Below are 26,661 nucleotides of genomic sequence, written 5' to 3' on the forward strand. Positions count from 1 at the left end.
GAAAACTAAAAATGCTGGTTTTAGTCACCTGAGCAGGGTTAGAAATGCACTCAGTTCCTAAAATCACCCAAAAGTGAAACAAACAAAGTCTTTTCAATCCTTCATATTTCTAACCGCAGTCCACCTCCTTCCAGTTTCCCTCCCTTATCCATTTTGTTTCCATATCATATAAACACTATCTCTGCTAGTGCTGTTACTCATCATACAGACAGGTCACATTGCAAAGAAGAAAAAAACAGTAAATGTAACAAATAAATACCAGGCTCTAGAAATAAGTGGTAAAATGTTTATTACACTGCTGGAATAAGTCAAATAGAAAACTTGTTTCAACTTCTTCTTTCACAGTTTTCTCGCACTTTTAACACCTTTGCAGTGTTTCTCATTTAAACACAACAATAGACAGCAGACACAATCCTCTGCCAGAGCAGAGCTACCGCTGCTCCATGAAGAGCATTATCTCAGAGTCCAATCACAGTGTTCCTGAAAAGCAGACAACTTTACATGTCTTTTTTTGCCCTGTTTTTCTACATAAGAAGGAAATGTGCTCTGTCACAGCACATAACAGTAAGGTAAGAAAATATAAGGGCAGACACAGTAACCCTGTCTCTGAACTTCACAGTCTGGAGCTGAGGAATCAAAACTGGCACACAGGTACATTTTAGGACCTGAAGGTTTTTATCTATATCAGTTGTTACGACATAATCGTGTTGCCTAGTAACCACTTACCACTTAAGTAATCCAAAGTATTCAGAATACGTTACTCTCATCGAGTAACGTAACGGAATACGTTACAAAATACATTTCGGGGCATGTATTCTGTAATCTGTAGTGGAATACATTTTAAAAGTAACCTTCCCAACACTGATTACATTCAATTACCTCACACACTAAGTTATGAAGTCAGGTTTACTGCATTTGTAGACTTTACCATAAGTTTCAGGTCAAATAAATGACTGTATGAATGTACTTAAGGCGATGGGATTCAAAGCCATGTAAATGAGTCCAGCCTGCAAAATCATCCTTTATCCAGCATGTAATTTTACGTGTTTCTCAAGTGCATGGTTTAGGCAAATTATAAGGCAAATAGGGTAAATATGTTGGGCATATATTTAACAAAATCTTGCATAACGATTTTTCATTATATACTTTATGGGGGTGGCCAATGTTTGACTGATGAGTGGAGTGGTACACAAATTTTTTAGACAGTTGATGGTTAACATGGTATTTCAATTATACATAGAAGTAAATACAAATATACTTATAAACAGCACAAACATAACAAAGTGGTGTGAGCATGCATTAATATTTAACATATAACTGTAATAAATTAGCAGTTTAGTAGTATATTTACTAGTTTATCATATCAAAAAGGTCCTTGAAGGCACTTTAAACGCTTTAAATCTTTTTTTAAAATATGCCTAAAATATATGACTTAATGATTTATCATTTAAATTAACCAGTTAGAAACACACATAAGATTGGAATTGGAAGCCTTGTGACCTCAACTTACTGACTGTTACTAGTTACATTCTTCACCATCTTATCACAAAAGGCTAATGTTGGAGCCTTTGAAGCTCTGACCTTGCTAGATAAGGCATATCTGTAAGTGCATGTAAAAAAAAAAAGGTTAAAAAAAATGAAAGCAGGAGAAAAGAGATAAGTCAAGTGCAAAAATAGGTAGAGGTAATTATATGATTATCTGTATATTTGTGAGGAGCGAGATTCAAGCAGTAGTATGTGAAAACAAAATCTGAAGAAAGGGGCGATCCAAATATTTGGTATTATTCTTTGGCTTTGTGGTCTTGTACAAATATGTTAGCGGGAGACAAATCAATATTCTATCTCCTGTTAGTACCTTGCAGCATGTGGAAGAAAGAAATATCTATCTAAACAGGGCTCTGCTTGTGTTATTTTCTATTACTCTGAAACTACAAAAGAAGGTAAAAGAAAGATGGGGACTGGTGAGGATTTATTCCCATTTTGGGCATCAAAAGTTTGCCCATCAAAAGTTGCTGTTTTTTCTTACCACACGTGGCAGAACTGCATCCCAACAGGAAATATAAGCAAGAGAGAGAGAACCGGATGACAGAAACAGAGTTGTTGCTTCAGCTCTCCATTCCCTCTCCCACCCATCAAACACTTGAGCCTTTTCTATACCTCTGCCGCTTTCACCACTCTCCCACTCCTCTTTTTTATCCCCCACTATGCAAGCACACACACACACCTCCCACCACCTTGATTGCGTCGGAGATCAGGTCGACCAGCGTATCAGAGAGGCAGAGAGCTCTGTTAGTGGGGGTTGCTTGGACAGAACATGTGGGAGGTTTGCAATCACACCCACCACCAGCACTAATGCGAGCGCTACATTCCAGAAAAAAAAAGACGAAGAGAAAGGTTGAAAAGGAAGAGCGAAGCAGGGGAAAATAGAGACACCGCACTCCAAGAATATGCAGCAGCATCTGATGTTCAGAGTCTGAGTGCTACCAGAGTAGGATGCCTGAGCAGTCCCACTGTGAGGTACCTGGGTGGGTGATAGTGTGCGCTTGTGTGAAGCATACAGTTGTATGCAGGTAAGAGCAAGGTACTTTGTGTTTGCATATGTATTACTGTATAACTTCACTGACAAAGACATAATTTATTCATGCATGTCCACTGTTTTTTGTTTGTTTGTGAGCATTAATGGTTTGACTGACTTAAATATTTGAGAAGTTTGTTGGTAATGATGAATACTACTACCACTATGGGACAACTAGGAAGTTGTGCCAAAATACTCACTTGAAAGCACCTCCAAAAGTGATTCAATTCACCAGGCATTTTAATTCCCATGTTAAAAATTCCAACTTTACAGCAGAAGCTGTGTAGTCCAAGAAATCTGTGCTTGAGTTTTAATGAGCTAACTCAGCGGTCTCTGACCTTTTTTGCGCCACGGACCGGTTTATGCCCGACAATATTTTCATGGACCGGCCTTTAAGGTGTCGCGGATAAATACAACAAAATAAAACTAGTACCGGTACCGAAAAAAAGAAAATTTATTCATAACATACGTGAAAAGACCAAGGAAAACCGAGTAAACGATAAAAATGATAACAAAACAACCCTGAAAACTATACATTTCACACCCGGTACCAAACGACTCATGGACCGGTGCCGGTCCGAGGCCCGGGGGTTGGGGACCGCTGAGCTAACTTACTACATATATATGGTATGTATGTAGTAGCACTAAGTAGCAGTTACTCTGTGTCTATGCTGTGCACCCATAGATTATATGGCTGCACCGTCCTGCCAGGATGAATATTAGCTAGCATTAGCTTGCTAGCTAATGCTAGCTAATGTTAGCTTGCTAGCTAATGCTAGCTAATGTTAGCTTGCTAGCTAATGCTAGCATCGTTAGCATAATTTGAATTAGCACCTAAAACGCTCCAAAAATCAAGTTTCGAAGAATGAAGATGACAAATCATGAAGACACATTTAAAGCATCAAAACCTTTAAAGTATCATAACTAGACTTCACAATACAATGGACAACTTACTGCTGGCTAAGTCCGTCTTTAATACGCGGTCTGTATTTGCAACACAATTACCTGAAAGCTCTTATTTTACAAAGGTTGCCACATTCCTAAACCTCAGCATTATTGTCATTACTGATCCTCACCAGTTACAGCAAATAATCCAGTTACAGGTGGAATTGACAGAATAAAATAATTCCTCATCATGTACTCATATATTTGAACACTATATCTTCTTTAAGCAATTTGCCACTAAAAGCACCAAAGCACACACGAGGGATGATATAAATGTAGCTATAAAGGAGCCATTAGTGAGAAGAATCACTTTGAAAAGCTCACCTGCGCTCACCTGTGTAATTATGATTGGATATACTGTAAAAATGCAGCTGGTAGGCACACAAATGATGACTGATACTGAAACATGAATGCAGCTGTCAGTGCCACACAGTTAATGCATGGATGACAACATAAACATAGGGGAAAACCCAATTCTATGCACACAATAAATTGTTAAAATACAAAATAACTAATGCCGGTACCAACATAACACTGACACCACTCGAGGCGTATTCTCATTTTCGATAAAACTCGTGGGATTAGCTGGTTCAGTGCAGTTGTCGGATTATCTGTCTTATAGGGCAATGGGGAATTATTCCAATTGCTTATTCTTCCATTGAACAACAACAGAGGGTGTGGTGTGGAAGAGAAATCATCTCCGAACACTCTGAAAGCTCTCCGTGGGTATTACCTGTGTGGTTACTCTACACTGGCAAAACTATTTCATACGACTCCTTAGAGGCACCGAATCTCACTAGAGAAACATCCAGAGAGCTGGAGCACAATGAAAGCTTGTCACCTCCCTCACACCCTCTCTGGTGTTCACTCCTCGTCTCTTCCTCATTTGTCTTCATCTCGGCTCTGTATGTGTGAGTTGTTCTCTTGGTCTCTGCTTCTGTTTCCTCATTCCTTTTCTTCCTGTTATCTTTGCGGTCTTTCATTCTCTGGCTCCTGCCCACCTCTTTATCCCTGGCTCTCCTCGTCTTTCTTCTCTCCCTCCTTCTCACTCTTTTTCTCCACTGATTGCCTACGCATTCATTCTTCTACGCTTCCCTGCTCGCTAATGCCCGTGGCAGGTGTTCTCCCAGGTGCCTGAACAGAACAGGCTGGGCTGAGCCTTTAAAAGCCCTGGCATCAGCACCTCGGCAGTCCTCCCCCATCCCTCTAGTGTGGTCTATCTTCAAAACCCTCTGTGACTAAAGGCTGCAAAGGTGAAATTTACACACTTGTCCGCCTCTCTCCACACACGCAAACGCCGATGCACAGTCATGTACACTGAGAAACTATTGCCAGTCCTTCATCTCTCCTGTTTGGGCTCACTGGCCATCTTGGCTTCAGGTGTGATGCAGGTCGTCTCGACTGGGCGAGCTCTCTAATTTGATACTGCCCATTTGATGACATGCAAACAAGCTGCAGTCTCTTATGGGGTCACACTGAAGCTGATGCCAAACCAGGGGAGTGATATTGACACCGGTGTGTGGTTTCAGACCACCCGCTTAAAAAGCCCAGGCCAACGGGTCCATACCGATGAATGGGAAAGTGGAGAATGCAGCTTTGTAACTCGACTGTGATCGGCCACCCTCTTTGGTTTGCTTTTCAATCAATCAGCAAGTTATTTCGGAATAAAGTGTCAGTATGACTTTCATTTGCACTCAGTGGATGTTTTTCTTCTTCTTTTTTTTTTAAAGGAAAAGTCACTCGTGCTTTGTGTCCCGAAAGGCTCGCTCAATTTCTGCAGGTCAGCCTGGCTTCTGAGCATAGCTGCTGCAGTTTATTTTGACTACGGTTGATAACACCATCAAAATAAGGTCAAATCTGTAGCTTTAGAGTCCAAGGTCTGGCGTTCAACAACCTTGGAAAACTTTTTCAGAAGAGATTAACGCTTTTGTCTTCAAAGTCTGAATAACATGCTAGGTATAAGAGAAGGCTAGAACACAGTAGCTTTTGTTAAAACGCCCTTTTTCACGTCTCTCACTGGAGGTTTTAGACAATTTCCACATATAAAATTGTAGATATAATGCATAACCATGACTTATTTCAAGTGGCCTCATAAAGACACAGAGCTCACACGGGATAGACTTTGGTCTGACATTTTCACTCCCTGCAGCATGCATTAAACACTGCACAGAGGTGGCAGGCATCCCGAGCTCTATAGTCAAATAAAGTGGATGCTGTGGCTTTAAAGGTGTTAATTAAGCAGCAACACTGTTTGAGATCCTTGCAGGGATAAAAGCAGAGATTGTACTGGCATCGCAGAGAGAGAGCCTTATTGAGAGCTTAAATCAGTTGCTAAATTGTAAGAGTGCGCTGAACAGGTGCTGCAGAGAGTGGAATACATCACACACGAGCCACCGTGCAGTGGTGCAGCTCTATTTCTTTGTCTATTACTACCTTGTTAAGAAATGGGTCAGATAAAACACCTCGCCGATGTGCTGTGCAAGACGAAGTGTTGTGATGAATTTTGTTTTGGCCTCGGAGTGCAGTGCAGGTATTAGGCTTTTAGTGCATGAAGAAATTCTCAAGCTGAACTGAGCACCTGGTTGGAATGTTATCAGCCCATTAAAACGCCATTATCAATTCTCATCACTGCCATATAGGCATTGCCTGTAGGCGGTATTTTCCAACTGGTAGGCTCAGTAGGCCATTATCGAGTCATTTCATGGTGGCAGCACAGATTTGGCAAAAAAACGACAGACTTGTTTCTGCTTTGAAAGAGCAAAAATGTCTGTATGAGGAGGTTGGATAGATAGCTGGGACGTAACTTTCATCCAATCACCCAACAAAACCACCAACTGGAGCTTAAACTAAGCTTTGGGCTCAGTTAAAGTTTCATTTTGGTTAGAGTTAGGCAGAAGAACATCATTCAGCCTTCATTGGCTTCCTGTTAAATCCAGAATTGAATTCAAAATCCTGCTCCTCACATACAAGGTCTTAAATAATCAGGCCCCATCTTATCTTAATGACCTTGTAGTACCATATCACCCTATTAGAGCACTTCGCTCTCGCTCTGCAGGCCTACTTGTTGTTCCTAGAGTATTTAAAAGTAGAATGGGAGGGAGAGCCTTCAGTTTTCAGGCCCCTCTTCTGTGGAACCAGCTTCCAGTTTGGATTCAGGAGACAGACACTATCTCTACTTTTAAGATTAGGCTTCAAACTTTCCTTTTTGCTAAAGCATATAGTTAGGGCTGGACCAGGTGACCCTGAATCCTCCCTTAGTTATGCTGCAATAGATGTAGGCTGCCGGGGGATTCCCATGATGCATTGAGTTTTTCCTTTCCAGTCACCTTTCTCACTCACTATGTGTTAACAGACCTCTCTGTATTGAATCATATCTGTTATTAATCTCTGTCTCTCTTCCACAGCATGTCTTTATCCTGTCTTCCTTCTCTCACCCCAACCAATCACAGCAGATGGCCCCGCCCCTCCCTGAGCCTGGTTCTGCTGGAGGTTTCTTCCTGTTAAAAGGGAGTTTTTCCTTCCCACTGTCGCCAAAGTGCTGCTCATAGGGGGTCATATGATTGTTGGGCTTTTCTCTGTATCTATGAAGCGCCTTGAGGCGACTTTTGTTGTGATTTGGCGCTATATAAATAAAATTGAATTAAATTGAATTGAATTGAATAGTCACCCTTTCACAACCTGTGAAAATGTTTAAATTGCCAAATCACAATATAATCTGGGTTACTCTTCACTTACTAATGATCAGAAATGGCAGAAAGCTTCTGTCCTACCGATAGTTGCAGGTCAGTGTCTGTGGAGTGGTAACAACACAGATACAAGTGGATGTTGGGATTTTCAAGAGGTTAATTATGTTAAAAATGAAGCAGACTGTGATGAGGATGTATCGCGATGGCGAGCAGACAACTGAGCTTATGTCTGGGCTGAATTAAATTAATCCAATGTTCTCTGGCAGGTGGTTTGGATATTTACAGCAGGCCTTGCATCACTGGTTCTGGAAATCTGCACGTAAAGCCTTTCTTACTGAACCTGAGGCTCGGACTGGGAAATGGGAGATTTTTGTATGTTTTTTTTTTATTTACTTATACACCAAATGAAAATAAATATTTTGGGATGCCGCCCTCCTCTGCCTTTTTGAACGGCTTGCATTTTACTGGCAAATTAGCATGGGGGGTAGAGACCCTCCTCTCTGCTTCACTGGGCAGTTTGTGTAATGCTCACGTTGATTTCAGCCTTGGCATCACAAATGACACCTCCGCATTGGCCAGAGTGAAGAAGGATCTACCTCATTTAGCCCTATAGCTCACAATAAGCTGGTGATGTGTGTGTGGGTGTGTGCATGTTTCAGGAGAAAAGCAGACTTTGAGAATTTAGGCAGTATGCGCCACTGTGGTTATTTCTGTGCACGCTCACAGCAGATGCATGCGCGTACGCTTCCTTACATGTGATAAGGATGGCAGGTGCCTTTTTTCAGGACAAAGAGAACAGCTTCATGGAACTGCGCAGAACAACACAACCCGGGTACAAACAAATGAAAGCACTCATAAGTCAACTTCTCTCTTCCACAAGTAGACAGCTAGGACACGCAGACAAAGGGCGCATTGATATCGGCAGTGACACACGGGTGGCAGCTGTACACATCATGTCATTCAGTCGTGGTTGCTGTGAAAGGAGACTCTGTCAGACAAAGTGGAGTGTGGTGATGTGCTTAATCCTGTGTGGAAATGTAGTGTAAAAATAATTCAAGTTTTTGTTATAGAAATAATAACAAAACTGATGCTGCAGAGTCAACCGTTAAGCTAGTCTTGCTTAACTTGTTTTGGATACACATTATAAGAGAGTCGTGGTACTGAACGAATCCAAACACTCAATACATGTTAAAAAAAATGTTTACGATGCTTTGGATGTAGTAAACACACGTCGCTCCACTTTCACCGGGCTAACACAGAGACGACTATTCACACTCATGTTCATACCTGCAGAATTGTAGGATCACAGATTAACCTGACATGCATGTCTTTGGAAGAACCCCGAATATCCGGAGAGAGCCTACGCAAGCAATGGGAGAAAAAGCATAATCCACACACAAAACCCCCCCAACAAGGACTCTCCATCAACCACTGCAGCACTGCGCCAACCACAAACACAGGTGGATTACTTTTATCTTGGCTTCCTGCATCTATGATGTGAATTAGAATGGCATTTGTGAAATGCTGAAAAGAGATGAGCAAGACGTGTGGTTCAAAACAGGTTTTTGGAGAAAGTTACCAAACTTTTTAGGCTTTTAAAAAAAATAAAATTATATATTGTAAAGATATTATATGTTTGCATTGACCGTAGAAACAAATCTCATAACAGGTGCACTTTGGATCACAAAGAATATTTGCACTCAGTAGCTGCCATTTCTTGTTGTTTTTCTTGGTTGCTGGGCATAAAAACTGCATTGTGATGTTCAACACCCTCACTACCATCATTTACATAATTAAGGCTTAACAGCAGCGAAATACGCATTGCTATTTATTTTGAAGGCGTGGAAAACGCCAAAGAAGATGTCCCGCAGTGGTTTAAAGCATGGAAACTGTGCACTGCCTGGTTTTTGCGCAATGCCTATTTTTCTCTGCTCAGTGACAGTGATATACCGGTTTAGATTACACCGTCCCATCGAGAATTCAGGGCTTGTCATTTGTGATGTGTGATGCAACTGTATGGCAACCCTGTGCCCCAGAGCTAACACTCCCACTGATACCAAAGCTACTTTCCGGCACAGCACTCTTACCACCACAGGCCTTTCAGAAAACAAACCCATTGCACCCACAGGCTGAGGACACACAAAAATGCACGTGTACACACACAACACAACCTTAGGATTTGATTACATCCTCTGCAGCGTGGACATATAAATAAATATATATAGATATATATATTTATAGAGAGAGAGAGAGAGAGAACACAACACTGGATGCATCTGAGCTGGATAAATCACATACGATCACCACAGTGTTGATGCCTTGCTGAAAAACTGTCATATGTAGTAACATTTAGGTTTCGTGATGGATTATTTTGCACTACTTGTTTGGTCGTAACCTAGTTGATAAGCTGTAAGGTAAAATGTTGCTCTGTGTTATTATGCAATAGGATCCGACTAACAGGAAACTTAGCAAATTCTGGGACTCTGATGAAAGCGAAAGAGAAAGGGACTGCCATCCTGCTGCTTTGTTGCTCCCAAAGTTTGTCTCATTAGCACAAAAATCTTTGAAGTATCAGTAAACATGCTCTGTTTAAAAGTTAATCAAATCAGCAATACACAACTGCCTTTGGAGGCTTAAAATTGAGGCTCTTTCTGTTAAGCTGTTTAAGAAAATAGATGGATTGATAAAAAAAACTGAGGCATGGATATAGAAAGAACATGTGGCTTGTTCAGGCAGAAGACAGAGTAGAAGATACTTCAATAGATGATGTTGAGCGCAGACAATTTTCATATCCAATGAAGCGTCACGGCAAAGCTTCTGTACCTCCACATACAAACTATTGATAGTTTAACTGTCACGGCTAGACGGTCCTCACCGGTCGCTTTGCCAATTTTTGTTGTGTTTGTGTGTACTGTGTACTTTGTACAAAGTTTGTGTGTACTTTGTGGTGTTCTCCTCTCCACATGGTGCATGTGTGTTCGTATGCGGGAACGTGTACTTCCGGAAGCCGTGGCACGGAACAGCAGCTGACCCGGGGGGAGTATCCTGAGCTGGAATCGTCGCACCTGTGCTTAATCACTTCGCCGGTTACTGCTAATCCGAAGCGGACCTATTTAACGGTGCGGCCGAGTCACAACCAACGCTGGAACGTTGAGCTAAACCGGGTAGCGTAGTCGCGATTAGCGTACCTAATTTGTGAAGGAGAGAGAACGTTTTCGTTTTGTTTTTCTCATCTGCCTCCAGGATCCAGGGATTGGAGGAGGAGCGGGCACAAGGAGTTGTTTTGGATTGTCACTGCATTTTCACCACTGTATCACTGCACTGCCCTTTTTGGATTACAGACTCGAACTGTTGACTTATTTATTCACTGTGAATAAATTCACTGTCACTCTGCAAGGAGTCTCGCACCTGAGTCCTTTAACCCAATTCACCATGACATTAACCAAAGTGGCTGCAGGCTGAGAAGATCATTACTAAAACTTGGCCTTATGGTGCGTTCCAGATCCCAGTTCCCAGCCAGAATTTTCATCTGGAATGCCACCTCGATTTGGATTTCCGACTCACAACGCCAGAGCAGCCCCACTAACCCCGAGTTGAGGATCCAAGATGGGAGTGGTGAATGTAAACAGTGGTAAAACTTTTATTCTGTCCTGCCACTGTTGTGTATTTGTAACTCACTAAATAAGCCATGCGCAGAGAACTGACCAGGCTCTACCCGCGAAAGTGCTGCAGCGATGTAAACAAGCATTGTGCTGTGCAGCCAGAGATGCATGAATGGCTCTACCTTGCCAAGAGGCAAAACAAATCCTGCTTTTCTTTCGCTTTTCCAACCTTCCTACTGGAAAGCATTAACTAAAAAAATAAGTCAGTGTGTGTTGAAGTTCAAAGTCCAATCCGCCTTTGGAAATTTATCAGTCTTTATCTTTCTCTAACTGGAAACACTACAATGTGCTGTTTTTAGGTTTCCATATCAGTCATGTAAAAAGACTGGGAGCAGCGGCCGGCAGTCATTTAGGCTCCACTTGTTGCTTTAGTCTATTACTTAAAGGACTATTACCACATAATCTGCTTACAATACACAAAATCTCTGTCTGTGTGTGTTTGTTTCTTTGTCTGCCAACTCCTCCCACACAATCAGGAGTTGAGCAACCAAAGCTGCCACACAGATACGTCTTGGGCCCCTGAAGGTTCTCAACTATATCAGATACTGTGATATCATCAAGTTGCCTAGCAACACTCTAGCAATGGGTTAAAAAGGCCTGTCTGTTTTTCACATTTTTACCTATAACACTTTATAAAAGCATCTACATCACACCATAACATAATTTATATCCACATTTTTTTTAAATTATGCATTATATGTTATGACGCCTGCTGGTTGCTTGGCAACCCTCTATCAACAGGCTAAAAGGTTGTGTTTTTTTGTCTTTTTTTGTACTGCATCATTTTTAATTCAAAACAGCGACATGTACCTGATACCCAACAAGCTAAATTATACGTGACAATTTCATCATGCTGCCTAGCAACTACTAGGCTAAAGTGACCCATGACCTACAACGATAAAAGCATATTAGCGTTTTCATTTCCTGGCTAACAGCATACACAGCCTAAACAATGCTGTGGCAATAACATGTAGCCTAATTCATAAACAACAGAAAAAATGTGAAAATAAACTTATATATTAACATATGTATAAAAAGAGTGAGATAGCGCCCAAACAATATGAATTTAAAACCACAGGAGAAAACGCAGTACACTTACCTGTATCAGTGACAGGTTACTGAGGTCCAGTCTGAAAAGGTAGTTTCTGAAATAAGAAGAAAGGGAAATGATGTAAGGGACCGGCTCAAATCCAGCAAAATCTATTAAACAATGCAGATGAAGTATTAGAGACCAGCTGTCAGGTTAACACAAAGTGGATTAAAGCACAAACTGTACTGCCCGTCACTCCTGGGCCATTGTTTTCTGTTAGTCTTTGGTTTTACACTTTTCTGTGATCATGTATGTCTACGCTTTAAACAGGGTCAATCCAGACAAAACTTTAACTCATGTCATGCCAAGAGAATAGAGACACACACACACACTACTGCGGCGTGACGTATTTCTTCCAAATCCTTTGCTCCTGCCAAATCCAAAGCTTAACTTGGTCCAGCGAGGCCTCAGCAAAGCACTTTAAAAGCGTCATTATCCGAAAACCGCGCCGTATGAGTGAGTCAGAAAGGGTATCACATTCTCAGTAATGTGCTCTGTGGGGTGAAAAGCTGAGTGGATTTACAGTTTCTTACCTGGCACCCACAATAAGCTCATTCCTAGTCAGGTCAAGGGTGAGCTGGGAGTAGTCTCTCACACCAGGGTGGGAGAAGGATGAAATCCACGGACTGAGCGCTGAGAGAGAGAAAAGGGGGGGAAGGTTAGCAGAAGATAAATCATGTCGTGAGATAAAAGCAGTGACATTTACAAACAAAACTCATAAAAGGGTATAGTTTACTAATGCACGCAAAAACCTTTCCTATTTGGCATTTTATGCACAAGTGTAGGTGTTTACAGCGATGGTTAATTGACCGATGAAAATCAAATTTATTAAGCAAAATGCCAAACGTTTGCCAGCAACAGCCTCTGTAAGTGAGGTTATTTTTATGATGGCTTTCATTATATTTTAACTGTTGCTCAGACTAAACTCTGGCAACACTGCACGACTATAGATTAGAAAAATGACCAATGCATCAATTATGAATAAGACACATTCATAGTTGCAGCTGAAGTGGTAAAAAAAAGGGCACCAAACAGTGAAGGAAAAGCTTCCTGCTACGTGACGCTGTCTCCTACAGAGCGGGACAAAGTGTCCAGGCCCCATCAGGCAACACAACCCCGATCCAACCTGACATTCAGACAAACGCGGCTCTGTGTGGGGCACGAGGCTGAAATCTCAACACTGTATGAAACTGGCATTTACAAATCAAAATTTTCAGGGGCCGCCTGGCGGGGCTTTTAACGCCACACTCAAAACTCCAGGAAGAAAAAAAAGAGCATTTTCTCTCTGAACTTTGTGCGGGCCTTTAAACGATTTCACCACATGGAAGTTTGCAGGGCTTAAAGGGGATTTGCTATGTTTCCGATGCTGTAAACGACATCACAGTTGTTAGTGGCAAATGAGATTTCTTGGAGCAAGTTAAAGAGGCGTGTTAGACACATTTGAGCCATTTCCACAAAACTAGTCCAAAAACAGACAAGGAAAGAATCAGTAATGATGTTAAGCAACTTTATGGTTGTCCATTAATTTTCTGTATCAGAGAAAAAAACGTTCATGACCATTGCATGACCCCCCACTGAAGAAAAAATCTTGATTTTCTCCTTCATCAGGGAAGTGATCATCAAACATTTAAAACCTTAAAACGTTCATTTTCTTCTAAAATTAAAAGTAGCTCATAAAAGCTCCAGGCTACGAGTGAGAAACGACATCAAAGTGCTGGAAGAAGTTGCCAGGAACAGCGAAACAAGTCTCCATCACGCAAAGGAGATAGATTTTTAGGATTGATGGGAGCCCATATGGCTCTGTCATCTGCAAACATAACCAGAGATGCGAAAGACAGAAGACAGAAGGCGGCAGCTACAGTACGGTATGGTGCTCTTAATTTAAGATACAGAAAAACACACGCATACAATATTTAATTAAAGGTTCCAGTATTGACAGGAGACTTCACTGAAGAGATAGTGTTTGCAGTCAGATGTGGATGTGGATTTTTCCATCGTCACTAAGCTGCTGTGAGACCGAACTTCATTCTAGTGTTTCTGTTTTTTTCCCACTCTTGTGAGATGTGAGCAGGGCTGAATCCATTTTCATAAATATAGTGAATATTTAAAAGTCTGCAATTTTCAGTTTGCAGCACAACTGCAATTATATATTCACAAGATAAGGCCTCCGTTATTCTGTATTTGAAAACTGCTGAAGAGAACAAAACCAGCACATTCGTCCATCTCTTAATAATTTTGGACTTCTCTGCATCTAAAAAACAACAAATCAAAATAAACTAAATTAAGTTTTATAGCAGACATTAAGGATTGTTACATGTTTTTTCCATTAACAAGAATAAAAAACAAAGTAGAAAAAAAGCATAATAATAATAATAGTACTTAGACTTATTTTAGACATATTATAAACCACAAATACAAGCATAGGTTTTAACTTACAGTACAGGTTTTATACAAAATGCTATATATTTTTAATTAGAGCCGGATGGTGTACTTGCAGTGCTAGGCTGCTCCCTAACCTCACTGGCACTCAGACGTCCTCTTCAGAAAGCCTTAATGTTTGGCATGATTGTAGCTAGAAGACTTATTCTTAGAGCCTGGAAATCAGCATCTCCTCCATTGTTCAGGGTTTGGCTACGTGAGATGATTGTTTGAGCTTGTTTGTATATTGAAGAGGTTCGTTATCGTTTGGCTGACACCCATTTTAAGTTCGTCGAAATCTGGGGCCCTTTTCTCAATCATATTAATGGGAATTTAACAAACTTTAACCCGTTTGACTGCACTTTGTGTTTGTGTGAAACTGCACTTCTGCCGGACCCTGATTCCTTCCTGGACATGTTTCCCACTAGGGATGCAACGATACCAATTTTTTCGAACCGATACGATACCGATACTTGGATCTGAGTACTTGCCGATACAGAGTACAAAAAACGATACTTCTACCACACACACACACACAAATACAATTAATTGGAAGACAGGTTTTATTATATTCCCTGCCGATAAAAAATAAAATCTTAATAAAAATGACCACAAAAAAATTTCAAGTGAAAAATAAGCACTTCTGTTAAATGATTGCAGAGTCTCCACATTGTAATTTAACAAAATATCACTGAACTATTTTCTCGAGCTTTCAGAATAATAAATAAACACTTCTGTTTGGAATAAAATAAATACAAATTAGGTTTGCGAATGAAATAAACTTTTAAATTATTGCAGAGTGTCCATATTGTAAACAAACAAACAAAATAATAATTATTAAATAAATAATAAAATATAAAAAATTATAAAATAAATAATAAATAAAATAATAATTGGCCCCCTGGTGGCCAATCTAAAAAACTACAACAGAAATTACAAGCCACCCTCTGATTAATGAAATAAGTTAGTATCGGTTCATGGTATCGGTTAACTTTTACGAGTATGAGTACACACACATTTTACAGTATCGGCCCCGATACCCGATACCAGTATCGGTACCCGATACCAATACCCGATACCAGTATCGGTGCATCCCTATTTCCCACATCTTCTGGTCTTGGTGAACTCTCTGTTGCCCTGTCTAAACTCACATAGAAGATCATCTTCTTTGGACAATGGTGTTTCTTTTGAACTTTTGATTTGTACTGGCTAACTGGTGTATTTTTTAATTTTCTTTTTCCTTTTCTTTCCTGTTTTCCTGTTTGGGTTTTTGTTGTTGTGTGTTTGGTTTCTCTTTTTTCTTTTTTCTTTTTCTGTGCTTAAATGTTATTGTTTTTTAATCTTATGTCCTTTGTCTGGTGTGACATTATGTAACTTTGAACTTAAAATCTTATAAATAAACATTTAAAAAAAAAAAAGCTATATATTTTTAACAATGGCTTCTGGTTTCCATGACAATGGCAATCTACAGTGTAGTGCCTAGCATCTCAGAAAACAGTCACACCACCTTGTGTGCTGCAAATAACAACATAATACATTGTTAATTATGATAACAACAGCTCTTGTTCTAATAGGAATATAATAAGAGAAAATGAGCAGTGTGCTGCAGGGACACACAAATTTATCAACCAGCTCGATCAGAGTAGCGGTGCAGCTTTTAAAAATTAATAATACACCGGAAAGCACTTTTACAGACAGGATTAAATCTCTGATAATCACAATAAATCATCGGGTGTCCCAAGGCTATTCTAATACGATGCAAATTCTGCAAGAGGTCATCTCTTATTCTCACCATAAATATTTATACTACACTTATCCACATACAGTGGATTGTTTCAATTTCACAGTCGGCCATGCGTCCATATGGTTTGACCATCTTTGACATGTAGGGTGGGTGTAAAAAAACAACAACACAACCATAGAAGGCCGGTGCAAGGAAGCGAGCGGAACCATCTGTGCATCAATCTGATTAATGGCTGCAGAGGCTGAAGGTTGGGGGGGAGCGTGGGGGACGCGGCGGGGAACGCAGGCCGCCTTTAGATGCACAGTCTTATGTAAACAGACCTGAAGTTGATTTAAAGAATCCAACATGATCCCGGGATTGCGCAAAGCCACGGCATGTGTGAACAAAGCTTGTATGTGTGTGAACGCTGTCCCCATAACTGGGAGGAGTGAACACGATTTGAACGCCAACTCGGATCATTAAAAGTCTCTAAATCAATCCCTTAAACACACACAGACTCAAGGAATTATTGGCAAAGAACAAAAAAAGTTTGTTTTAAAGGCTCAATTACTGCGAGGTTTGTGTTTGTGTGAAAATCAAACTCTGATGTGAACTACAAGACAGTCATTACCAGCTAAAGATGGGTTAGCCGAGGGTGAAATGAGCTCCGTTTCTCTTGTTCTTGTTTTTTTTTTTTTTTTTGCTTTGTTTGCTTTGTTTGTTCTTTTTCAGGAAAATGAGTTTCAAGAAAATAATCCTTCATTTTCCAACAGCTCATAACGGGTCAGTGAAAGTGTCATCAAAGTGGGAGGAGTTGGGTACCTCCTAATATGAATAGTTAAATCAATAAAATATAAACTGACCTCCAAAAGGCTTTAAGGAGATCTTTCTTTTTTGACATTGTAAGCACTGTGAAGCAGGGTTTTAATAGTTTTGCAATTTTCATTAGTTTTTATTTAGTTTTGACTTCAGATTTTCAATTTTATATCAGTTTTAATTAGTTTTTACCAATTGTTTGCTAGTTTAGTTTAGTTTTTATTTTTTTGAAAATCCTTAGTTTCAGTTTAGTTTTGATTAGTTTCAGTTATAGTTTTAGTTGTGTTTGCAATAATTAAGTGTAACAAAATCCCAGTTTCATCATATCAGTCATTCTGCTCATCCTTGGGTATGTTGCTATTCCAGCTACCATACTGCACCCTGGACAGGTCGCCTGTCTGTCGCAGGGCTAACATGCAGAGACAGACAACTCACATTCCCACCTATGGGTTCTTTAAATAAATAAATAAAGGCAGATGAACAACCATTGATACCAGGCAGCTATAAAATGTATATCTTGGCCCCAATGAGACTATTAACTCTTGCAGCACCGGGTGTTCGTAATTTTGGTTCAAGTGAATTGATAAACTTTCTGAAGGTAATTGACTCACACAGTTATGTAGATATCCCCGTCCTGTTGTCTCGGGATGCATCACGCTGCCTTGCCTGGGGTTAGCTTCTGTTTTCTGGGGATGAGGGTTGAGTGTGCTCCCTTACCTTCTCAAGGTAAGCTAGGTTAGCCTTCTTGTGTGAGCTTTTCAAGTGCACTTTAAGGTTTGTGGGATTTTTTTCCCTTTAGAAATGTCCCTCATAATTTGTCTGTTTCCACTACAAGACACTTGCTTTATCCAAAACACAGTCATATTCAAAGTAATCCCAAATTGGACTCTGGCGCTTTCTTCCGACTTTTCCTGACATGATTCTGCGCGTGGACGGAGTAGCAACACAGACGACTCGACTAACGTACTGCCACCTGCTGGCATAATGAGACACAGCAAGAAAAAAATCTGGAAACTAAACTTCATTTTCACCCTTGACTCTTGTATGACACGCACACATCAATGAAAACTAAACACATTTTTGCTATAAATTCAGTTAATTTTAGTTAGTTTTGTGAACACTCATTCCAGTTTTAGTTAGTTTTCCCTTTTTTGTTTTTATTTTTATTTCTGTTAACGAAAATGTTTTTTCACTTCTAGTTTTCGTTATTTCGTTAGTTTTCGTTAACGATAATAACCTTGCTGTGAAGATGCTGATTTGCATAGCTGATGAAAAAAAAAAGAAAAAGGTAAGCTAAGATAACTTTAGAGTCTCAGAGGTTATTAAGCTATGTAGGGCTATGACTTGTTTGTCGTTGTTTCTGGGGACAGGTGATGGAAATGTCAAAGGTTTATAAATACGCTGACTCTTCAAATCTTGTTTAAAGAGTCAGCAGCAACGAGCTCCTCTAAGAATCTGCCAAGCACTCTCAACAGCTCTTACCTACAAAGCTGCAAAGCAGGAGGAGGCTTTCAGAAGAAAGTAATGTAATTAAGAAATTGCAGTTGGAGGAGTTGTGGAGGTGAGGTTGTTGGCACAAGGAGCTGCTATAATGGCACAGCCAGGCTGTTGTTGGGCTGTAGCGGGCCTTTAGAAAAACTCTGTGAATTCTTAACTTTGTGACCTTCACCAACCTGTGTAGGGTTGAGTTTGAGAAACGTGATGAAATGAAGACTTATACGCTAATTTTGGCAATTCAAACATTCCAAACAGGCAAAAAAGCTATTTAAGTGCTGTCAAAGCATCGGATGTTATCTGAACCACAATTCATCTCAGTTCAATGTTATTTATATAGCGGCAAATCAGAGCAGCAGCTGTCTCGAGATGCTTTATAGTGTTAAGAACCTACAATAATAGAGAGAAAATGTAAACGATCCACCGAACCCCTCTGAGCAAGTACTTGGCAACAGTGGGAAGAAAAAACTAACAAGAAAAAGCATCCGGTGGAACCAGGCTCAGGGAAGAGCAGCTATGGGTTAAGGAAGAGAGACAGAGATTAATTCACTTAACTCTACCTCTACTTTTAAATACTCCAGGAGCAGTGTTGGGAAGGTTACTTTTAAAATGTATTCCACTACAGATTACAGAATACATGCCCCAAAATGTATTTTGTAACGTATTCCGTTACGTTACTCAATGAGAGTAACGTATTCTGAATACTTTGGATTATTTAATATATTATCATGCTGTTTACAACTACATGAATGTGATTTATTACTGTTACTGAAGGTCCGCGGCTCCGAACCGTAGTAAAGGGACCTCTGGCTAATACGTCGGGTTCCGTGTCGGGCTCGTAGCTGAAAACTAGCTTTACTTTGTTGTCTGGGTCAACTTTGCTAGCGAGAGACAGAGAGAGGCGTTGAAAAGCTGCTGCAACGGAACTTATTGTTTCGGAGGAAAACACGAACACGGTGTACAGTCGAGTCTTAATAGCTTACTTACAACTGGGCTCGTCAGGCTCTCTTCTTGGCTGCAGTGGTTATTATTATATTTACATGCTTCCAGCTCCCGTTTTAACTCGTACTTTTCCACTCTCCTTTTTCTCCCTCCTCGCGCTCACAGACACATAACGTGTATGGCAGTCCATTCTCCCTGCAGCACGGACTACACTGCCCATGATGCTACATTCTTTAGAGCTATACCTGTAGCATTCTGCCTATTAGCTTAGCACAACAACAACAAAAGGCGCTCTCTCACCCAGGAAACACGCAGTCGCAAAGAGAGCGCTGTAACCATGGCAACCGTAACGCTGCCGCCTGGAACAACAGAACGTAGCTGTCAAACAAAACCCAAACAGTCCTGACCCGCGACAATATGAAACAGGGAAGTACCGCCGTGTAATCCATTTATTTCAACAAAGTAACTGTATTCTAAATACCACCTTTTTAAACGGGAACTGTAACGGAATACAGTTACTCATATTTTGTATTTTAAATACGTAACGGCGGTACATGTATTCCCAACACTGTCCAGGAGCCACACATAAGCCTGCAGTCTGAAAGTGAAGCATTCTGTTGGGATGATATTGCCCCAATGGAGATGTTAAGATAAGTTTGGGCCCGATTCAAGGCTTTGTATGCGAGGAGACAGGATGTTTCTAATTTTAGAGATAAAATGGGTGTTCTATTCTATTCTATTATTGGTTAAGAATTTCATAAAGAGAAACACTTTGCAGCCAGTGTCACAGAAAACACTTCATTATACCAGAAAGTATTCATTTAAATATGATCAAACATCAAACACTGTAAAAAAAAATCTGATATTGAACAAACATGGCATATAGACACATGGTGAAACGCACAATGGCCAACTGAGAAAGTAATGATCTAAACTAACATTTGCATGTTCGACCTCAATTCAAGTCTCATCTCACAGAAACATTTACAGTGAGAATGACGGATAACAAGAACTCAAGTCCAGTGTCTGCGTTACAAAATATCTTCTTTAACCTTTACTTCAACATTTTTTTCTTTTCTTCTTTCTGCTATTTTGTACTACGGAGCCCCGCAGGGGGCATGGGAGAAAAAAAAAATTAAGACGGACTTTTGCGAGATCTCGCAAAACAAACTCGGGATCTCGCAAAAGTTTTAGCTGCATTCTTCGGAGGCCGCCAGCTCGAAGCCGACCGGGAGGTCGAGGCACGATGTGCCGGGAAAGCGGTGTTCCTCCCGGCTGTAGTAGGTCTCGACCTCCCGTTAGCTTCGAGCTAATGGGTGTCAGATCTCCGAAAAGATCCCGCAAAAGTCCGTCTTAATTTTTTTTCTTCTCCCATGTCCCCTGCGGGGCTCCGTATTGAACAGTCCTTCGTCTTCTTCGGCTATAACAAAACTGCATTGTTCGTAATTTGACCCTTTAGAAACATTTCATCTTTTCCTCACTTTAGTTAAAGAAATTCTGACCAGATCAAACAAACCAGACCAAACCACTGCATGCCAATGTGTGCTTCAAACAAAAAACAAAAAAAACTTATTAGAGTCCAAACCTTTTTTTTTTTTGCTGGACAATTTTCCCACTTCAGGCCATGATTGACTACACCGAAGTGCCAAAAGGTACGAAAGTAGGCCAAATGTGTCTTTCTCTTCGTATCTTCACACACTTTGAACATTTTTTTGTGTCTTTCCATAGAAGTGCAACAACACGAGCACCTTGGAGGAGAGACTGTTTCAAAGTAATTCTCCCATCTAAACAATTATTGTCTCGCCCCTCTCTGTCAGAGGACATGCTTTCGGCCTTTCAGTGCAACCATTTAAGAGCCACAGCAATAGCAGAGAAGCAGCTGGTCATCAGCACGCTCAGTTCAAAAGAGCAGTGCCATTAAACTACATTTAGCCTGTAGCCACATTAGATTCTGAAGAAAGTAAAGCTATATTTTTATAGCATAAATGCAACCCAGACTTTCATGTGTATGAAAAACCAATCAAAGTCAAAGAAATTAGAAACAGTGAAGCGACTGCAGAGGATGGGCAGCCTATAAGGGCTACGACGCATCCCCAACGTTACACAGTAAATATCTTCTGGAAAACATCCAGACAATAGAAACGAATGTCATTTGAAAAACGTCAGACAGTTAAAACGGTGACTTACTCTGCACATAAAATTAGACTATTAAAACAGAGCAGATGACACGAACCATAAAACAAGAACGTGCGGTGCAGGAATAGATAACAGGAGAATTCTTTCCACAGACGCATTACGCGCCTAACGCTAAAAACAGGAGCTGTTAGTGTTCAGTTCAGAGAGTTTAATGTAGAGCGTAAATCACTTGAAATTCTCGCTGAGAAGCATTACATGAATATAAACCTTTCCCCACATCACAAATGTCTCTTCAAAAGCTTGTTAAAAAAACAAAAAACAACAAAAAAGCACAGCAAGGCTGAATTTGATGCAGCAGCATGGAGGAGAGCTTGCTTACTCTCTTAGACGGGCTTCACTATAGTGAGGAGGTCTTCGTTGACTGACATTTATCCTCCTGTGCACAAGTGGTTTTATATTCTCTGCTTACTTCTTTCCCCTCATAACTGTCTGGCCGGGCGGCGGGGCAAATAAGGGACAATAATGCAGGATGAATATGAAAGCCTCCTCCCTCGGGTTGACTCGTGGGCCCCGAGCTGGACTTGATGAACGATGATTGCGATCTTCTTTTTTCCTCCCCTTTTGCAATCGGCAAGCAGATGGATTAATGCCCATGACTGCCAGAGGGATGAGGACAGTGGCTGAGACATTTGTCTCACCCAGACATAAATTATAACCTTTCTATCTTCTCCCATCTCACAGTTTTTTAACCGTTCAGCCTCTTCCCACACGACCAGCATGCATGAAGAGCGAAGCGGCACTGATTTGAGTTGCTATTAGGCCAGTACAGAGGCCAATCAAATCTGGAAAAGACCAACATATTATAGACCGTGAGAAAACCAGTACACGGGAAATTGGGGATCGTGCGCAAACTAACACACAAATACAGACACACACACACACACCAGACAGCTTAAACACAATCTGATCCGTTTATCACTTAAAGCCAGGTGGAATGTGCGATTCCCCAAGCCGGAGCTCAGAGATAGGGCTATTTGATAAATAGCCAATCTTACCCCCATCTAATCCCTAAAAAATTTGAGCCTGTGGGTTTTTCCTTCAGCTAGCCCATCAAACCATTCCCACAGCTGGAAGGATGGTGTCATCTATTAAAATGAAAGTACAAACTGAAATACAGAGGGGTTTTTTTTGGCATGTAATAGGTTTTCTTGAAATCAAATGTTCTACAAAAGGTGCAAAGCAGACTCTGACAGCTGATATGACAGCTATTAAATCCAGTTCTTTGCATTCTTCAACAGTGTTGGTCAAGTTACTTGAAAAAAGTAATCAGTAACTAATTACTGATTACTTCCCCAAAAATGTAATCCTGTTACTTTACTGATTACTTATTTTCAAAAGTAATTAATTACTTAGTTACTTTTTAACAACACGATTTACAACCTGAATAGGTGATAAAGCGATAGATCTTTCAGCCCAATTCTACTTTTTCTGCATAATCATCATACAAAATGTAATCAAATGAAAAAGTCTCTTTTTTAAAACTTGTTTTATTAGTTTTAATCTTTTAACTTTATGCATCAAGTAAAAATTTAATTATATGCAACATTCTCTGACTGGAAGAAATTTGTTTAACATTTAAACCTATTTTCTGCACATTCCAGCACATAAAATATTTTTTTGTGTTTACACTCACTCTTTCAAATAGATGCAAGTAAAACACAGCAGAAAATAAATAAAGTCAAAGACTAGCGGTCCTGTTGCTCTATTTTCACCTGTAAAGCAGGAGTGGGGTAGGCGGAGGTTTACCTTGGTGCAGGTGTGCCGCGGTCAGTGGAAGAATCCGCGAGTTTCTCTGAGTTTCTCATTACGTCGTAGCTACTCGGTGCTTGTTTGGAAGTTTAGGGTTTCTTTTCGCTGTAAAAAGAAGTTTTCTTCCCACGCACAACGGACACTAATGTTTTTGTCACTTTTTATGGAATCAAACTCAAAGTAAGGTCAGTACTTCCACGCTTTAAACGCTGCACGCTCATACTCTCTCTGCACTCGATATATGATTCATTGTTGATCTGCACACAGCTGTTGTCACGAGCGTCGCACTCGCTTACGTCACTGTCATGAGACGTTCTCGCAAAAAAAATCACGGTTTTAGTAACGCAGTAACGCAGCGTTCCTACGGGAAAGTAACGGTAATCTAATTACCGTTTTTGCAATAGTAATCCCTTACTTTACTCGTTACTTGAAAAAAGTAATCGGATTACAGTAACGCGTTACTTGTAAAAATGATCTTTAATTTTACATTTTCTGGAAGATGGAGACTTAGCACAGAAACGCCAGCTCAAGTCTCAAGCAGAAACAGGAAGCCTGATTACTTATATACTTCCTCTAGACGTCACACACACTTTAAGTTTTCGATCACTTACTTAATTTCACTTTCTGCCTGCAGCTCCTATTTTTGCAAAAGCATGCAGTTCCTGTCAGCCTGCGACCTAGTTTTACACTGAAGTCTTGGCCTCTCATAAGAACAATCTAATCAGCAAATAAGCATTAAGAATATATATATTCCATACTGACATATGGAATAAGTCCTGTGTATTTCACTTGCAGTTCTTCACTTTGGCTTTTTTCACCGTCGGTGAGCCACTCACTGTGTCACATTTTTTATCATCACTGTTATAATCAGGCATGTAGTTGATTTCCTTCCCTCAAGCGCTGCACTGTTTAATGAGCTATAAATGACAAATATTATACTAAAGGTAGCTGTCTATCATCTTCCTCCGGGCAGCGGGGGTAAGGGGGGTTGGGTAGACGCGGGGTTGGCGGTGGTGAGGGAGAATCTCGGAAACACAATGTGTTGCTAATGGGAATAAGACCGAGCGAAAGGAGGCAATATTAAAAAACGGTTATCTTCAGGGCAGTGGGGTTGAGCCAATATTGTTAACAAAGCAGGCCACACGACGACTCGCAGCCATCTGGCAGGTGATGCTGTGAATGAAGCATTACCTCCAGTCTCAATTACACACAGTATAGTATTCGGGATATATTTTGCAATGCAATTGTGAAAACCTACTGTGAATCAATCAGTCCTGCTCTATGTAAATTTACATGCAGAATCCATTTACACGAAGCACATTGTAAGAGCGGCATTGGAAATGTCACATTTCCACACATTATCTGGTCTTGCTCGGCACTGAAGGAGTTAATGTCTCCCTGCAGCTCCAGATCGCTTCACAAGTCAGCCTTATCAGGCCGAAATCCTTTGAAATACGTTTTGTTGGGTCTTCTTCATATCACTTTTCAGCTTCCCTTGCATGCCAGTCTCCACCCCATCCTGCTTGTCCCTGCACTATCTCTCCTATTAGAACTTTTGATTTTCACTGTGGCTGACTTGCAGGGGGTGATAGTTTGAGAGAGGCTGTTGTGCCTCAGTGGAGCACAACTCTCCCTCTGTCCCTTCATGCGCCTTCCTTCCCTTCCCTCCTCCCACTTGACTGAACTCAGATAGAAGGGTCTGCAGGTTATGGGCAGAACAGAGAAAGAGCCTGGAGAGAGCGGGGACTGAGCAGCCACAGGAGGAATGGTGCTGGGGCCAGGAGGCTAATAGCTTCTCAGTCAGTGACCGGTAAAGATGTCTGTCTGCCTTTCACAAAACCAGTGGTGAGGCAACATCCACAGCTACTGACAAGTCCGCTGTGCTCCAAATGTGTTAGAAAACTGACAGAAATGTGAGCAATGTTTTAAAAAACAGAGTGTGAAAGAGGCAGACGTAGGCGCGATAAAAAGCAAAAGAGAGTCTGTACACTTTCTGTGCTATATTTGAGACTGGCACAGGATAAGAGAGTCAACAGAGGTAACAAAAAAAAGAAGAAAGAACAAGAAAAAAGGGTCTGCAAAATGAATAACAGCATGCAGAAATTCACTGGACCTCAAAGAGGCAAGGTTTCAAACCTACTTCAATCTGATTTGATCATTTGCCCTTTTTTGCAGCTGTACTGTAATTGAGTGCAAACACTATTTTCTTTTCTCCTTAAAAATCAGGAGCGACACAAGAGGATTCACACAGGATGTCGCTTAAACTGTTGGCTTTATCCATTTGTAGTAATAGCTTTTGGGTATTAACTGCAGCTATTCTGCAACTGCTTCATTCGAACATGACAGAACTGTTCGGAATAGCGCTCGCGTGTTCATGCAATATTTTAGCACAAAGGCCGGAGTAGCGCTGCTGCAGCACTGAGTTGAGGGAATAATACTGCCAATGATGAAGACTGTTCCTGGGTTTCTGTGGGCATGCATCAGCTGCATCGGTAATGGAACTTGAAAGCTATTTTTCAGATGGATAGATGTTTATGTCAGTACCTTTATAAATGACCGTTGTGAGGGCAGGGGTTCTCCAACAATTTTTTCCAATTTTTTTCCAAGTACCAAAACTCTATAGAGGCCACTTGGCAAAATGTCAGCCCACAGAATAAAGTCTGTACTATATATACGTCCTTTTTAAGTGCTCCTTTTTTCATACTGTAGGTCCGTGCAGAATGTGTCAGCCTGCTGGATCTTTTAAATGTATTCACCATTACATGCAAGATAAAATAAAGAACCCAGCTTCCCACTAATGCAGACCGACGGAGCCAAAACATCGCCGTATAACTTTCCATGTGGTTTATACAGAGTGTAATTGATGCTGACTGGAGAGTTGAAGTTGTTCAGCTTCCTGTAGCATCTAAAGGTGTGAGGGCAGCTTTAAATTGCTGTCGCACTGCTGTAGCTTTTACAACACTGTACTGCAACGCAGAGGCTGAAAATTATCAGTGCTCTTACAGATTAAAGGGGTTATGGCATGAGGAGACAGGAGGCATGGATACAGACAGGCAAAGGGAGCAGTTTTCCTGCTGCTTTCCGCTTTTTCGGTGAAAGTGGCAGTAAAGCCTTTAAATGTTTTCTATTCTCTGTTTTCCATTGCAATCTTTTGGGCATCAGATATTCTGACATGCCATTAGTGAGGGAGGCGCCGCTCGCCTCAGCAGCACGCTAAACCAAGCTTCGTTCAGCTGCTTGACTGACAGCTGCAAACACACCTATGCACTGAAATCACAGTGAATGAGTTTGGGGGAACAGAGACTGGTGCGAGTGAAACATGAATGCCACATAAAATATATATACATATATATATACATACATAC

General features: G+C 40.8%; 1 protein-coding gene across 5 annotated transcripts in view; it reads right to left on the reverse strand.

The window, feature by feature from the left end:
• The window catches only part of sema5ba (sema domain, seven thrombospondin repeats (type 1 and type 1-like), transmembrane domain (TM) and short cytoplasmic domain, (semaphorin) 5Ba), a 222,446-nt gene that overhangs the window by 92,693 nt on the left and 103,092 nt on the right, over positions 1 to 26,661 (reverse strand). For all 5 annotated transcript variants that reach the window (XR_014869864.1, XM_085135965.1, XM_085135963.1 and 2 more), the window contains 2 exons: positions 12,492 to 12,591; positions 11,968 to 12,013 (listed from right to left, as the gene is read on the reverse strand). Coding sequence is in view for 4 of the 5 variants with exons in the window: in XM_085135965.1 (XP_084992091.1) it covers positions 11,968 to 12,013; positions 12,492 to 12,591 (146 nt within the window). In the remaining variant the exon portion in view is untranslated. The remainder of the gene's footprint in view (positions 1 to 11,967; positions 12,014 to 12,491; positions 12,592 to 26,661) is intronic.

The sequence above is a fragment of the Neolamprologus multifasciatus genome, chromosome 16 (assembly GCF_963576455.1).
Source record: "Neolamprologus multifasciatus chromosome 16, fNeoMul1.2, whole genome shotgun sequence".
Classification (NCBI taxonomy): domain Eukaryota; kingdom Metazoa; phylum Chordata; class Actinopteri; order Cichliformes; family Cichlidae; genus Neolamprologus; species Neolamprologus multifasciatus.